We start from the raw sequence: 13,280 nt of genomic DNA, 5'->3' as shown, positions 1-13,280 counted from the left end.
CTCTGGTTGGAGAAAGACTGGGGGGAGATCAGCCACCTCAACTGCAGCAAGTGGGCTCCCACACCAGCCTCTCATGTCGGGTTGCTCCCACTGCCTGCCTCCTCTCCTGAGCCCAGAAGGTTCTGCCCAGAAGTTGATGTGCCATTTCCTCTCCCCCACCCCCTGAAGTCTTCAGGGAATACCAGGAGGGGATCTGCATCTTCATGGCATCCTGGTTCCTTTTGGCAGGCCCTTAGCAGCCTCACAGCTTCTGCCCCAGAACCCTTCCTGGGCTTGACCTTCTATGAGATGTGCAACTTTTGAAATCAGTTCACAAGGCTATGGCCTTTACCCAAAGAAGACACCGAGGCTGCTCTTCCCCCTTAATTCTCCTGGGGCTTCCTGAATATGGTTGTCATTCCTACTCTCCCTGCTCCATCCACTGCCAGACAGGCAGGAGACTCCGGAGTCCCTGAAAATGCTCTAAAGAGCAACTGCTTTTCTGCAGCCAATGACAGACAAGACTCCATCTTGGCCTTGGTGGTCTTGGCGTGATGAGCCTGCCTCCTTTCCTAAATCTCTTATTTCCCTCTTAGAGACCGTGGCCGGCAATACTCTTTTCTGTCCCTCCAAAGGGGCAAGGTGGGTGGGGAGAAGGAAGCAGGTTGAGACACAAAGGAAGCAAAACCCTGTGGCCTGAGGCCAAGAACCCAACCCAGCAGCTGCTCCTCACTCCTGTAACCATTGCACTATATCCAGCCCCATGGACCTTGTTCTCTCTGCAGTCACCATTCTTATCGCCCTTTCCCAAGGCAAAGGCACCGTTTCCTTTGTCATAGATTGAAAGCAAACAGAAACTGCAACAGGATTCTCAGCCAGCCAAGGTGGGTAGGAAGCAGGAGTAGCCTTCAGAGCAGCCCTCCTGCCCACCACCGCATATGTGATTCAGACACAAACAGCAGAGAAAAGCAGCATGTGGCCTCTCTGAACGTGTGTGTGTGTGTGTGTGTGTGTGTGTCTGTGTCTTTAGCCAAGCCAAGGAAGCCTTTCTTTTCTACCATGGCTGCTGCTAGTCTCCTGGGCTTCTTAATGACTCAGCCCAGAGGAAGACTTGGGGAGATTGGTTTGCATTTGTCTTCAGAAAAAGGCCCCGGGCCCTTGAGCAGAGGCAAATTGTGCTCCCCAGCCAGGAGGCATGTTGATAGAGCTGGGCAGTGCCCTGATGCATCCTTTCTAGATATTTATGGGATGGTCACTTTCAGAATGCTGTGCACAATTTCTGGTCTTCCCATATTAAAAGGTATCTTGAAGAAGTGAAATAATACAGAAAAGGCTGATCCCAATGATCAGGAGATTGATACTGTGCAGTATGTAAAGGATCTAAACTTGTATCTAATGTGGGTCAATCAAATGAAGGAAAGCGTTTTCTCTAAAATAACAGACCTCACAGAAATCATCTCATGACACAGGAATGTGGTAGAAGATTTGAACTTGACTAGAGGGATGTTTATCTTCAAGCATAACATTCATGGGATTTGTTACTGGAAGGCATAGGCAGTGGTGGCCAGGTTTTTTTTAATGAGATTGGAGAAATCATGGAGGTGGAATACTCAAGTCCTGATGGCACAATACTTCCTTAATAGGCACAAGCACTGCCTAATTCTGAAGACCATGATAGTAATAAAGGGGTGATGTGATTTGATAATTCTCCAGATCAGTTTTCACAGCTCAAGTCCTCTTTGGTCTTCCAATGGGAACCAAAGGCCCAATCCTGCAAAGCTCTCCTAAGATGTTATGCTACATGGAATCAGCTTCCAGCTCTTTCTGACATCATCTGTCCCTTAACACGGGGTGCTTCTTTCATCTCTTCCATGCAACATTGAGCATTCTGAAGACACAGAAAGAGGCTGATGATGGGCTAAAGGTTGTTCTTTACCAGGATTTTTCCCCCTTCACCCTAACCTGAGTATCATAGGAATGTCTCAGAAGATGCACCAGAGTGAGCCTGCTGTGATAGATGCAAGCTTTTGAATTGCACAGAGATCTTATTCAGATAGGAGACTTACTAGACTACCAGTTCTTCCCCAACTGCCTATGGTTTGGCACATGGACAGCTCCATTTTCCAATTCAGATTTTCAGCTTTTGACTGTCTAGATGTTTTGTATTTTGTCCAGAGAGCCAGCTTTGAGAGAAGAACAGAAGAACAGAAGAACTTGAACTTAAGACATTGTCTGTGGTCAGAAGAAGCTTGGGGGAAGGGGATGGACTCCCCTTAACCAGCCAAAGCTTCAGTAGCTTCTGCTCCAGGCCAGTTCTGCAGAAGAGTCTTCATATCCCTTCCAAAATGGGAGGAGGCATTTCTTTGGGCATTGATCTCCATCTAAATCAACACACACACACAATTTATAGTCGGATTCCAATTCCCCACTGGGAACCAGCAGGGCCGACGGCTGGAGATCTCTGTCTCTTAAGGAATTTGAACCCTGGATAGAGAAATGCAGCCTCCAGGTCGATTCTCTGGCTCTCCCGGTTAGCAGGTAGAGGCAAACGACACACCGGAGATTCGAGTCCGGCGTCTGATCGCGTGCAGACGAGAGCCAACCTGGTAGGACAGCGGTGTGCTACCGCCGCTTCACCGCCGATCCCTATCCCCATCTCGCCACGGCGCCAGCAGCTCCCTCGGGGTTCAGCGGCGATTTGCTCCGGCGGAAAATGGTCAGCAGCAATTTCTTCCCACTGGCCCCTCCCCGCCAGAGGCCTCCTTCGAGGTCAGCCTTTTTTGCCCGCTCCGTCGGCCGGTTAGCAGCTCTCCCCCCCGCGAGGCTGAGCGGGTCCCCTTATAGGCGACTCGAGGATGGCGCAAGAAAGCAATGCGGGAGGGGGCCTCTGCAGCCCAACCTCGCCTCCCCGATCCGACGTCGCTTCTTACCTTTGGGCGCAGCAGGCCAGACAAAGAGCTGCCAAAGCAGAGACGAATCCACTCAGCCTGCGTGCCTGAAATCTCCACATTTCCACCTCCAGGACCATGGAAGGGAAGGAAGGGGGAGGGCGGAAGGGGTGGAAGGGAGCCGCGCTCGTCGTCCTCCTCGGCGCGCAGGAAGGGCCGATGCCCGCGACCGATATCCTGGGTGCTCGATGTCGGGGTGCTGTAGCGGCTGCTTTTTAATCACATGAAGCATTTAAACATTGGGGAGGAAGGAAAGGGGAAACCGGGAGGGGAAGGGCGCACGGGAGGGTCCCTCAGCGCCGGCCCGACACTCCACTTCTGGCCCCCAGCAGCGGCAATTGCGGCAACAGCAGCATCCTCGGTTGCGCGAGCGAGCGAGCGAGCTCTCCTTTGGCGGCGGCGGAGGTCCCTCGGGAGCGAGCAGAGAGAAACGCTCGCGAACGGCCTCAGTGAAACGTAGACTCCGTTCTCGCGGGCGGCGGCGACCGGGAGGGAGGGAGGGAGAGTGGGCGGGGGACCGCGGAAAAGAGCCTTCAGACGAGCGACCGCGCTGCCTACTGGGCGCCGCTGCTGCCCCCGGCCCTGCCGCTACGCCGCCATCCGGCCGTGCAGAGGTTCGCTCCAGCCTGCTCGCCTCCTTCGGGACCGGGGCGGCGGACCAAGAGGAGGCGAGGTCTACGCGAGCAGCCGGGCAGCGGCGAGGGACGAGCCGCGAGCCACGCGCCGTTTGGGCTCACAGCAGCCCCCTCCCGCCCCTGCCAGGGTCCTCCTTCCCTATTTTTAGAAAGGGGCTGCCTGCGCATCTGGCTCGCTCCCAGAGCAGGAGATGAGGAAGGTGATTGGCACGGATGAACTGTAACGGGAGGGGCGGCAAGAAGCCAGCAAAAAGGGGAGGCGGGGGCGTTTCTAGGGAGAGAAGGAAACGCCGCCCCCGCATGCGGATGAACAGAAGATGGTTCCGCGGATTTTCCCCGACCCGCACCAACTCCGTCACGAGGAGGGGAGGGGGGGAGGGGCAAAAGGAGCCAGGGACAAAGAGAGAGGGAGCCCAACTCCTTCCTTCGCTTGCTCTCCAACCGCTGAGCCCGACACGGCTCTTCTCGGGCTGAGGTCCTTCTTAGTCCCGCTGGCAGCTTTGAGAATGCCGCCCGCACTTGGTTGCGTGTCTTAGGGACCATTCCTCACTCGAATGGCCGCTACCTATTTTCCCTCGATCTAGCCCGGGTTAAACCCTGTCGGCTTATCCAGTGGCGGCGGCGGCGGCTGCACTAGCATTTCCTGCTTAAATAGACCTAGGGCCATAGTGTGTGGTTCGTTTCTGTTTCTTCCCCACCATCCCTACTCCCCACTTTTGAGGAAAGGCGGTCATGCAACCACCCATCCTAATCAGGCATTGGTAGATTCCTGGAAGATGTGCTTGTATCTCAGCGAGCAAATCAAGAAATGCGGACCATTGGCCACTCACAAGCCAATTAGACACCCTCGGCAGTATTTCCCCATCACCACAGTGACGATAGTAGATGTGGTTAGTCAGCCAGGAGGACACCCTGCTAACAACCCTGCAAGATGCCACTCTGATAGCATCAAGAGCTGAGTTAGAGTCAGGGTCAGTCAAGAGGAGAAGCCCTTGTAAGTACTCCTCTCCCTCCAGCTAGCCACCTGCGAGGGCAAGGGGCTCATGCCCTTCAACGAGAACAGGAGAAGGGTTGTGATACTCACTTCCTGCGGATGGCCCAACTGGCTTGGCTCCAGGGGCAAGGCAGGGCATGCTGAGCCAAGAAGAGTCCCCATTTCCAGGGAGAGCAGCGGCTGGGTTCCTTCTTCCATGGGAGGTAGATTTTTACTTCAACAGATCTCCTTCCTGAGGTCTTGTTGGGCATTGCCCTGCTCCCTACAGGAATTCCAGGAGGACCAGACAATCTGAGTGGTACTTGGCATCTCCAACCAACAGTCTTCACTATTAAGTATAAATTGGATGCATTTTCATTTCAGTTAGAATAGAATAGAATACCTTTATTGTCATTGCATTCCACGAATACAATGAAATTTGTCTGAACATGTTTTCTAATATTTTTTCCTATTTCCATTCTAAAATAAACAGACCAGTCCTGACCTCCTCCCCCTGAGGCAAGGACTGGCAAACTGATGCCACAACACTCCCTTTCAACCTATACCCATAAGTAGGAGGAGGGACTGAAGCTCATGTAGGCTACCGTCCTGCACGGCATTCTACAGCAAGCCCACCAGCTGGGCTTCTCCATGCACCCTCCCATACTAAGTGCCCTTCAGATAAATGGGGAGGAATCCACAGGAAATGGTGGACCAGATACAGAAAGGAGACTACCTCTGAACAGTCATCCTTTTGTGTGTGTGTGTGTGTGTGTGTGTGTGCACGCGCACGTACACACACACACACACACACACAAAATAGGCATACATGTGTATGTACAACTGTATGTTTCTACAGGCCAGGAAACAGAGAAGAAACCTATCTGCCTGGCACAGTGATGTTGGAAGTCCCTGTTCCTGAACTTATTTAATTATCAAGGAAAAGCCTCTTTGTTCAGATGAAACGGTGGTGTTTCTTGGCAAGAGTTGCACCTTAGAGAAGGCCCATGTTCTTTCAGCTCTCCTTAAGTCAGAAAGGGAAGAATCCCAGGATTGAAGATTTTGCTGTTCAGAGAAGACCCTCCCTGACTGCTGCTCAATTAAACATTTTTCTCCAGTCTCTTTTTTTCTTTCTATTTTCCATTTACCTGTTCTGTAATCACACTTGGCCAAATAAAGTATCCTATCCTATCCTATCCTATCCTATCATTATCATTCTCTTTCCTTTCTTCCAAAATTACATCAGGATACTTTCACACTAATTCAAATGATATCTATGTCTTCTGTGACTTCTCACTAAGCTCTAATGTCCATGAAAACTCTTGATGTCTGCATCTCATTTCTGTCAGCTATACTGTCTTTGAGGTGTGATCAGTGAATATAAGTAAATAATTTGGTTTACTGGGCCACTGGTTCCTGTTTAGTTCATCCCTGTTGCCACTCAGGGACCAAGTCATCTTGATGTAGATGTTTTCTTATAAGGGCACTGAGCATTCCACAAATGTGGGGGGAGGCTTCTCAAAAGTTTGATGGTTCCCCTCCATATGTGTGGGGAGGTTACCATGATCAGCACTGTCTTGCCTTGCTGACCTGGAGGGAGGATGAAGTGAGGGGGGGGAACCCATCTCTTTCCTTCACCTGTTCTGAAGCCAACTTAGGACTGAGACAACTTGGCCCTCAGAGCTGGGCAAATCCTGCCCTCAGACCTTCTCTGCCAGTTTGGGGATGGGAGGAGTGTATATTACCAAGTGGCCAGGGAGAGCCTTTCCCTGCCTTCCCTCTCTCAAGCTGGGAGTGCCTTAATTTTATCCTCAGAAAAGTTCTCTTTTCTGGCATGGCCTCAACTGTCTAAAATTGTGTTCTTTCCTTTCCAGAAATAGCTGTGCACCCATCTACCTGGAAACAGGGAGAGTGGAGGCGTATCCCCCCAAATACATGCAGGCTTTGTCAGATCATGCTGCATTGTTGCTTTTTCCTCATTCTTATATTTTTATGAATGATTCTAATTTCCTGATCTGGAATATTAAGGGATTCACTCTCCCTTAATACACAGCTCTATTTCCCCTGTTTGTTTCCAATAAACCAATGGCTCTTTCTAGGCCTTTGTCTGTGTTTTTTGAGGCATCGTATTTTATAAAGCACATTCTCCACTGGATGATCCTGCAAGTATATATTTGTTCAATTTATATGAAAACCTCTAAACACCACTAGCATTAGGACATGCTGCCTGCATATCACTCCAGAGGAGGTAGCCAGGGCATGAGTAGAGCACCTGGGACCCATGTTAGTGTACCCACCCACCTATGGGCAAAAGTTCAGACATCACATGCCAAGTTCCCATGCCAAAAATGTGAGGGAGAGGAAGGTAACAGGCAGCCAGCGGCCACCCCAGCTGGGAAAAGAGGCAGGCCTGTCAGAGCTTGGCTGCTCTTACCTGGTCCTCCAAGGGTAGCAGCTGGTTCTCCTTCGGTTGCTTCCTTTTTCTTTTGATGTTGCTCTTCCAGGACAGTTTCAGTTGTGCAGCCAGATTTGTGGAAGGCATGAGACAAAGTACCCCCAAATCCCAAGGCCCTTTGCCTCTCCTCGTCTTTTTCAGTTAAGGAAATAATAAACAGCTACCGCTCTGCCTGATCCTTCTGAACCTGTCTGTTGTGCCTCTGAAATCATCCTGCTGGCAGTGATTTCCACAGCATTAGGCTACAAACTGGATATAAGAAAAGAAACTTCTGCAAGTCCCAAATATCTAAGTATAGTATATAAAATCATACATTGCAATGTCCTACCTGTCAATGAATACTTCAGCTTCAACCATAACAACACAAGAACAAACAATAGATAAAAACTCAAGGTTAATCACACCAAACTTGATTGCAGGAAATACGACTTCAGCCACAGAGTGGTCAATGTCTGGAATACTCTACCTGACTCTGTAGTTTATTCCCCAAACCCCAAAAACTTTAACCTTAGACTGTCTACTATTGACCTCACCCCTTTTCTAAGAGGTCTGTAGGGGGCGTGCATAAGCGCACCAACGTGCCTACTGTCCCTGTCCTATTGTTTCTTTTTTATTTTTTTTAATTTTCCTTATATGTATTCATGTATTCATAACTATGTTTTTACTTATAACTATTATCTTGTAAGCAATTGACAAATAAAAAAAAATAAAAAAATAAAAATTTCCATCCATTTTACTCCCAGGGATAACTTCTAATTTTAATACAGTGAAAGAGGAAGAGAAATATCTTTGTCACCCTGTTCTCTGTGCCATGCTAGGTGTGATGGACTCCATTCTGTGTCTGCATTCATTCAAAAGCAAACTCTTCCCTGTTGTGGAAGTCTCTCCCCATAAAGGAGCCCCTGATACTGTGCTGTCCAGACAGTTTAGAGTTAATGGGATTTGGGTTAGTTAGTTAGTTAGGAATTGAGAACTGTCCCCTTAAGGGAATGCATCACGGTAAATGTAATTAAGGTATCCTGGGAAATGTAGTTCATGTCATGTGGCCGCATCTATAACCCTGATTGGTCACTGAATTTACCTTTGGTGGGTTGGGGGAGGTTTCTTCACTCTTGCCTGAACACATAGCCTCGTGGTAGCAGCTATTACTATGGGATGAAATATGGAATAGAAAGATTACTATCATTTTACACTACGATTTCAACTATGCAAAGAATTGGACATTAGATGCATCTCGACATAACCCCCCGGAGCCAGTGGTGGGTTTCAATTGCACGGCAGTGTGCAACAACACATTATTCCCTTGTTCGTGTCATCAGATCTGCTTAACCAACATCTAGCCAGATGGACGCCCAGAAGAAGCAGTGAAGATGTATGTAATACTGGATCCTCAGAGCGATCGCTCACTAGCCAGGTCTGCATTCTTCAACCTCTTTGATGTTCAGAAGGAAGAAGTGCACTTCACGATATCAACGTGCACCGCACCGAGACGCACGGCGGGGAGGGAAGCTACTGGCCTCTGTATAGAGTCATTAGATGGAAGTTCCCAGTTCCTACTGCCGCCCATGTTGGAATGGAACGGGATATCTGATGACCACAGCCACATTGCAACACCACAGGTAGCTAGCAACATACCTCACCTGAAGCATATGGCTCATCTATTTTCCACCCTAGATCCTGAAGCCAAGATTTTACTCTTGCTGGGATTCGATGCTCCTGACGCCTGAGTGCACACTGAAGTAGTCAGAGGCCCGAGATATTCACCCTTTGCCTTCAAGACAGACCTGGGTTGGGGAATCTCAGGACTTGTCAGTGCATTCAGTGTTTGGCAACTAGCCCTCCGGTTTAAAAGTTCCACCATGAAAACTGAACTAGTCCAAGTGCTTATCGAGACCTTATGCAGTGACATTTTTCTTCAATGCAAGTGTACATACGCACCTATACACACTACACATGGAAGCCAGTGAAATCTATCCCTTTGGTGCAAGAGACAATCTGCTGAGTCTGAAGTATGTTCCTCTTTGCTACACAGACATTCATCTACATTAAACTCAGGAGGTTGACCCTTTGATACCCATCCCTGCTACATCAGAGTAGTATTAGTTAACATGCTTTGCAAAACCAAAAAACTCTGCTGCCTGAAGGGAATAAACTTTACCATGCGAGGAAGACATTCTGAGAGATTTGGGTCTGATGTTGTTTTTCAATCTTCCTTTTATAGCTTTCTTTCTTTTAAAACCTTTCGTCAGGATGAGCTAAATTCATGTTAGAGGAGAAGAATCTCTCTTCTGATTTCCAAAGAAAGGAGATAGTTACAGATGCAGAAGAAACAAAAAAGCACTTCTGAGTACCTTTTCAATTAGATTATTCAATGTACTGCTCTTAAGAGAATCTGAATGAGTAAGTCTGAAACTCATAAGTTGCAAACAGAGAAGGCAGAAATCAGTCTCATCATTTAATTTTCATTGATATTCAAAGACCAATGCTGTAATATGTATGTACTTGCTTCATTTATTCCACCACACTACTGTGGATTCCTGACCATTTGCGATAGAAATGTGAGGTTCCTCTTCTTCCCCACCTTGTGATTCTACCCATGCTCAGCTCATTTTTCACACACATGATACAGCTCATACTATAGCAGTGAAAGGGCTGCTAAATACTTGTCCTCAGTCCCTTGGAGAACTACGTTTCTTCAAATAATGGTTGTTTTTCTTTTGGGGATGTGCTTTATTGTGCCTTTACAGGCAGCTAGAGGGCAGCAGAATCTCAACTACTATACCAAAGCTGCCCTCCTCTGAAGTCTGATTCAATAGAAGGAGCTGAAAGAGTGAGTCCCTTCTTACCTCTTCTGCAGTCTGGCGAGAGGAAGAGAAGGAGGGCAGATCTTAGACGGAGCCTGGAAGAAACCAGCATTCTTTCAAGAAATTGGAAGAACTGGATGAAGCTTGAGAGGGATAAAAACACCATTAGGAATTGGAATGAGCAGCTTCCCACAGGGAATTGCATTGCCTTTGTGGACTGAGCTCAGAGCTAGAAGAACAGCATCCCAAAGGAAGGAGCTGGTGGTCTCCTTGAGAAATGTTAGCAAGTGGGTGAGGTGCCTGGAAGGTGGCAGAAGGAACCCCACCCCACAGGAAGAGTGCAACTCTGTTTTATGGACATTGTCTCCAGGCTGCTTACATTTTCCCTTCTGTTCTTTTGTCTACCACTGAGGAGCCAACCTGAGCCTCTTCCTAACACTGTCTTTTTTCCTGAAGTTTAAGGAATGCTTCTTCTGCCCTCTTTGTTTTTCAACGGCTACTAAATATTTCCCTGAAAGGCACCTTCGTGCCTCCCTTGCTATATTAAAAGAAAAAGAAAAAGGGAGGGTGTTAAACAAATTGGACACCAGACAGTTTGGTTTGGATAGCTGGGACAGTTGTAGAGCAAACTGTAAGAAGCTATCATCACTCAGGTGGTGGACTAAGTAACTGTGTTGGTCATGTGTACAGAACACACTTGGTTGCTGCAAAACATATGAAGATTAGCGGAGCCAGAAAGGCAGCTGTAGAGCTCTCAAACCCCCTTCACACCCCATTTCTTGCCCCAAACCTTCAATATATGGGGAGAGGAGCCACTCTTGCCATTGCTCTGACACTTAGTTTATTCTGCATTCTGTAAGACTGCAACATGAATACTTTACTCATTTTGCACAGCCTCTTTAAGGCAGTTGTTGGTATCAGCAAATATTTAAAGTTCACTTAGTTGTTTTTTTTAAAGGAATGAAGTGCTTAATCAGCTTGGATCTCATTGAGAGGGGCAGGCAAGTATGCCAGGAAGCTTCATGAGATGGTTGGAGAAAGAGAAGATTGGCTTGTGGTCCTGTTTTTCCCCTTTCTCCATATGGGCTCTTGAAAGTCCCAGGATGGCAAGCCTAGCGCCTGTTGGGGGACAGCAATAGAGCCACCCCTCACAACCTCCAATGGAGATGGTGTAGGTTTGAAACTGCAACCAAGAATTGCTGCAAAGGTCTGCAATAAAAATGAAACAAATTCTGTAGTAAATACTTCAGCTGCATTTTAAAATGCTGCCATCCAAGCCAGCACAAAAATTGTTTGCCCCACGATGGGGCTGATCTTCCTCAGAGGTGACAGGCCATCCTCCAGATTATGGGAGTAGGGATAGAGTTGGACATACTATGAAACCCCCACAGGGTTTTCTTTAACTTATGATTAAACCAGGTGATCCTTCATCCTTGAGAAATGTGAAGTATCAACTATTCAGAATGAAGACAGGGGTGCGGATCTGTCTTCCAGACCACCATGGTGAGGTGGGATCCATCTCAGTGAAGCTGTGGATGGGTTGCTATGGAAATTGACTAATTAAATCTTTGGCATCAATGACAGTATAGTTCAAACAATACAGCTCAAAAGAAAAACAATACAGTTCAAAAGAAAAAACAACAACTCAGATATATGTGTGCAGTGGGGGAGCAGTGAAAGAAGCAAGTTCCAAGTTGTGCCATCTTCTTCTTAATGGGGGTGGGGAGTGCATTCATGGTTGAGAAGTCTGTCAAGGGCCTTGCGGGGACCCAGTCCAATTGGGCAACATGAAAGCAATGGGAAGGTCTAGGTGGGGTTTCCAAGATAGGATACAGAAAGTCCTTATGAAACCCTAAGAGGAGGAAAGCCATTGGCTCCTCTTCTGTTTGGATGGGTCTCTCACGTGATCCTGAAAAATGACCATTAGTTTTTGTCATCTTGGGCATCATCTCCACTGGTTTTTGCCCCACAACACATGCGGAGATCTATGGCATTTGGGGAAGGCCTTCAGCTCTCTGGTGCTGACTCAACAAACATCTTGATTTCAGCCCATCCAGATAAAAGCATGAAGGACAAAGGGCACAGAATATCCTAAGCAAGTGGGGAGAAACCCCTGAGAAGTTCAAGTCCATGCAATGTCTTCCTCACAAAGTAGAAATGATTATTCTCATGACAATACAAGCTCTTGACCCAAATCTCCAGTTCTTAAGTGTGAATGTTCTGAGAAGTTATTTTTAAGAAACCCGTTAATTAATTTCCGAATCCTGCTTAATTAAGGCAGGAAAAAGGAGGGGCTGACAGTGAAACAAGTCCAGAGGTCCCATTTTCTAGTTGGCACCTTTTATCTCAAAAGAGGTCAGGGATGAAAAGGAGGCAGTTGCAGCTGTGCTGAGTGTGCTTTCCCATTGCCCGTCTGACTCTGCGTTGTTACTGTTGAGATGCCACCCGGAAAACCCTGCTCTGTGGATGGGGTGCTGGACAAAGCATCTCCTGTGGGAGCTTTGCACAGCAAACCTGAGACCAGGGTACTTCGTAGGGTCATCTCAACAGAGCTATCCAGGAGTGGAGGCTCGCAGTGTTCTGGAAAGTCTGAATGGAAAAGAAAAATGCCACAACTAGCATAGAGACCCAGAACAGACCAGAGAGAGTTCCAAAACCAGAAGTCCAAAGAGACAAGACCCCAGTCATCTCTGCCCTCATTATCCTCTCTGTTTCTTATCAGCAGGTGGAGGAAGGGAGGGTCAAGGAGTTGGATCAAGTGAACGCCAAGGAAGCTACTCAGCCACAGCTATACACTCTGGGCTGATAGTTCCACAAATACCAGCCTGCTTGCTACTGGCTTCTGGACCAACTCACCTTCCTGCTATTGGGGCCAAAGAAAGCCAAAGCAGACCCGGAAGTTCCTCAGTGATTGCCACCCCACTGAAGAAGAAAGGAGGAAGCAACTCTCCCAGCCAAAAAGGGATGCCTAGACACTCGCAGGATAAGGCCACTGGCTTTGGCAATTTTAATGATTGGCTCCCCACTCCCACCCACCCACCCCGGAAGCTGCCAGAGCCCAACCCTTGCTGCCTTCTGGCTGCAAAGATCCCACAAAGTACAAAGTGCCCCATTTCCACGCACCAGCACCCCCACCCCCGGGAATGGCCTGACACCATTGTCAGAAGCAGCAGCGCCTCTTCCAGTCCGGATCCTTCAGCGCGATCTGGGCAAGGCGCCTCCCGCCCCAGGCCCTTCAACAAGGCACGACTGAAGAATCCTGCCTGGTAGCGGGCCTGCTTTGGCCAATGAACCACCTTCTTTTCCCAATGAGGATCCAGTGATGTTCATCCCGATAGGGCCACTTGCTGGGCTCTCAGTGCGAGTGCCGTTCTGCCTCCGTCTGACCAACCGCTTCTCTGATCCGGGTCAGAGTAGGCACTTTCCCTGCTGGCGCTCATAAGACCGCCGAGCCCTCCTCCTGGAAAGGGAGGGGAAGGAGAGGCG

The 13,280-nt window shown here is 48.4% G+C and overlaps 1 protein-coding gene across 1 annotated transcript in view; it reads right to left on the bottom strand.

The window, feature by feature from the left end:
• LOC113423051 (gamma-aminobutyric acid receptor subunit beta-4) overlaps positions 1-4,897 on the bottom strand; it is a 45,605-nt gene extending 40,708 nt beyond the window's left edge. Inside the window, exon 1 of the mRNA XM_026684275.2 lies at positions 2,910-4,897. Coding sequence (XP_026540060.2) covers positions 2,910-3,007 — 98 coding nt within the window. The 5' untranslated portion in view covers positions 3,008-4,897. The remainder of the gene's footprint in view (positions 1-2,909) is intronic.
• Positions 4,898-13,280: the final 8,383 nt, after the last annotated feature.

Source organism: Notechis scutatus, chromosome 10, assembly GCF_049901735.1.
Source record: "Notechis scutatus isolate UNSWTSFEM ecotype Mainland chromosome 10, rNotScu1.2, whole genome shotgun sequence".
In the NCBI taxonomy this organism is placed as follows: Eukaryota; Metazoa; Chordata; class Lepidosauria; order Squamata; family Elapidae; genus Notechis; species Notechis scutatus.
The sequence above is the reverse complement of the archived record's forward strand: the minus strand, read 5'-3'. Positions and strand labels throughout refer to the sequence as shown.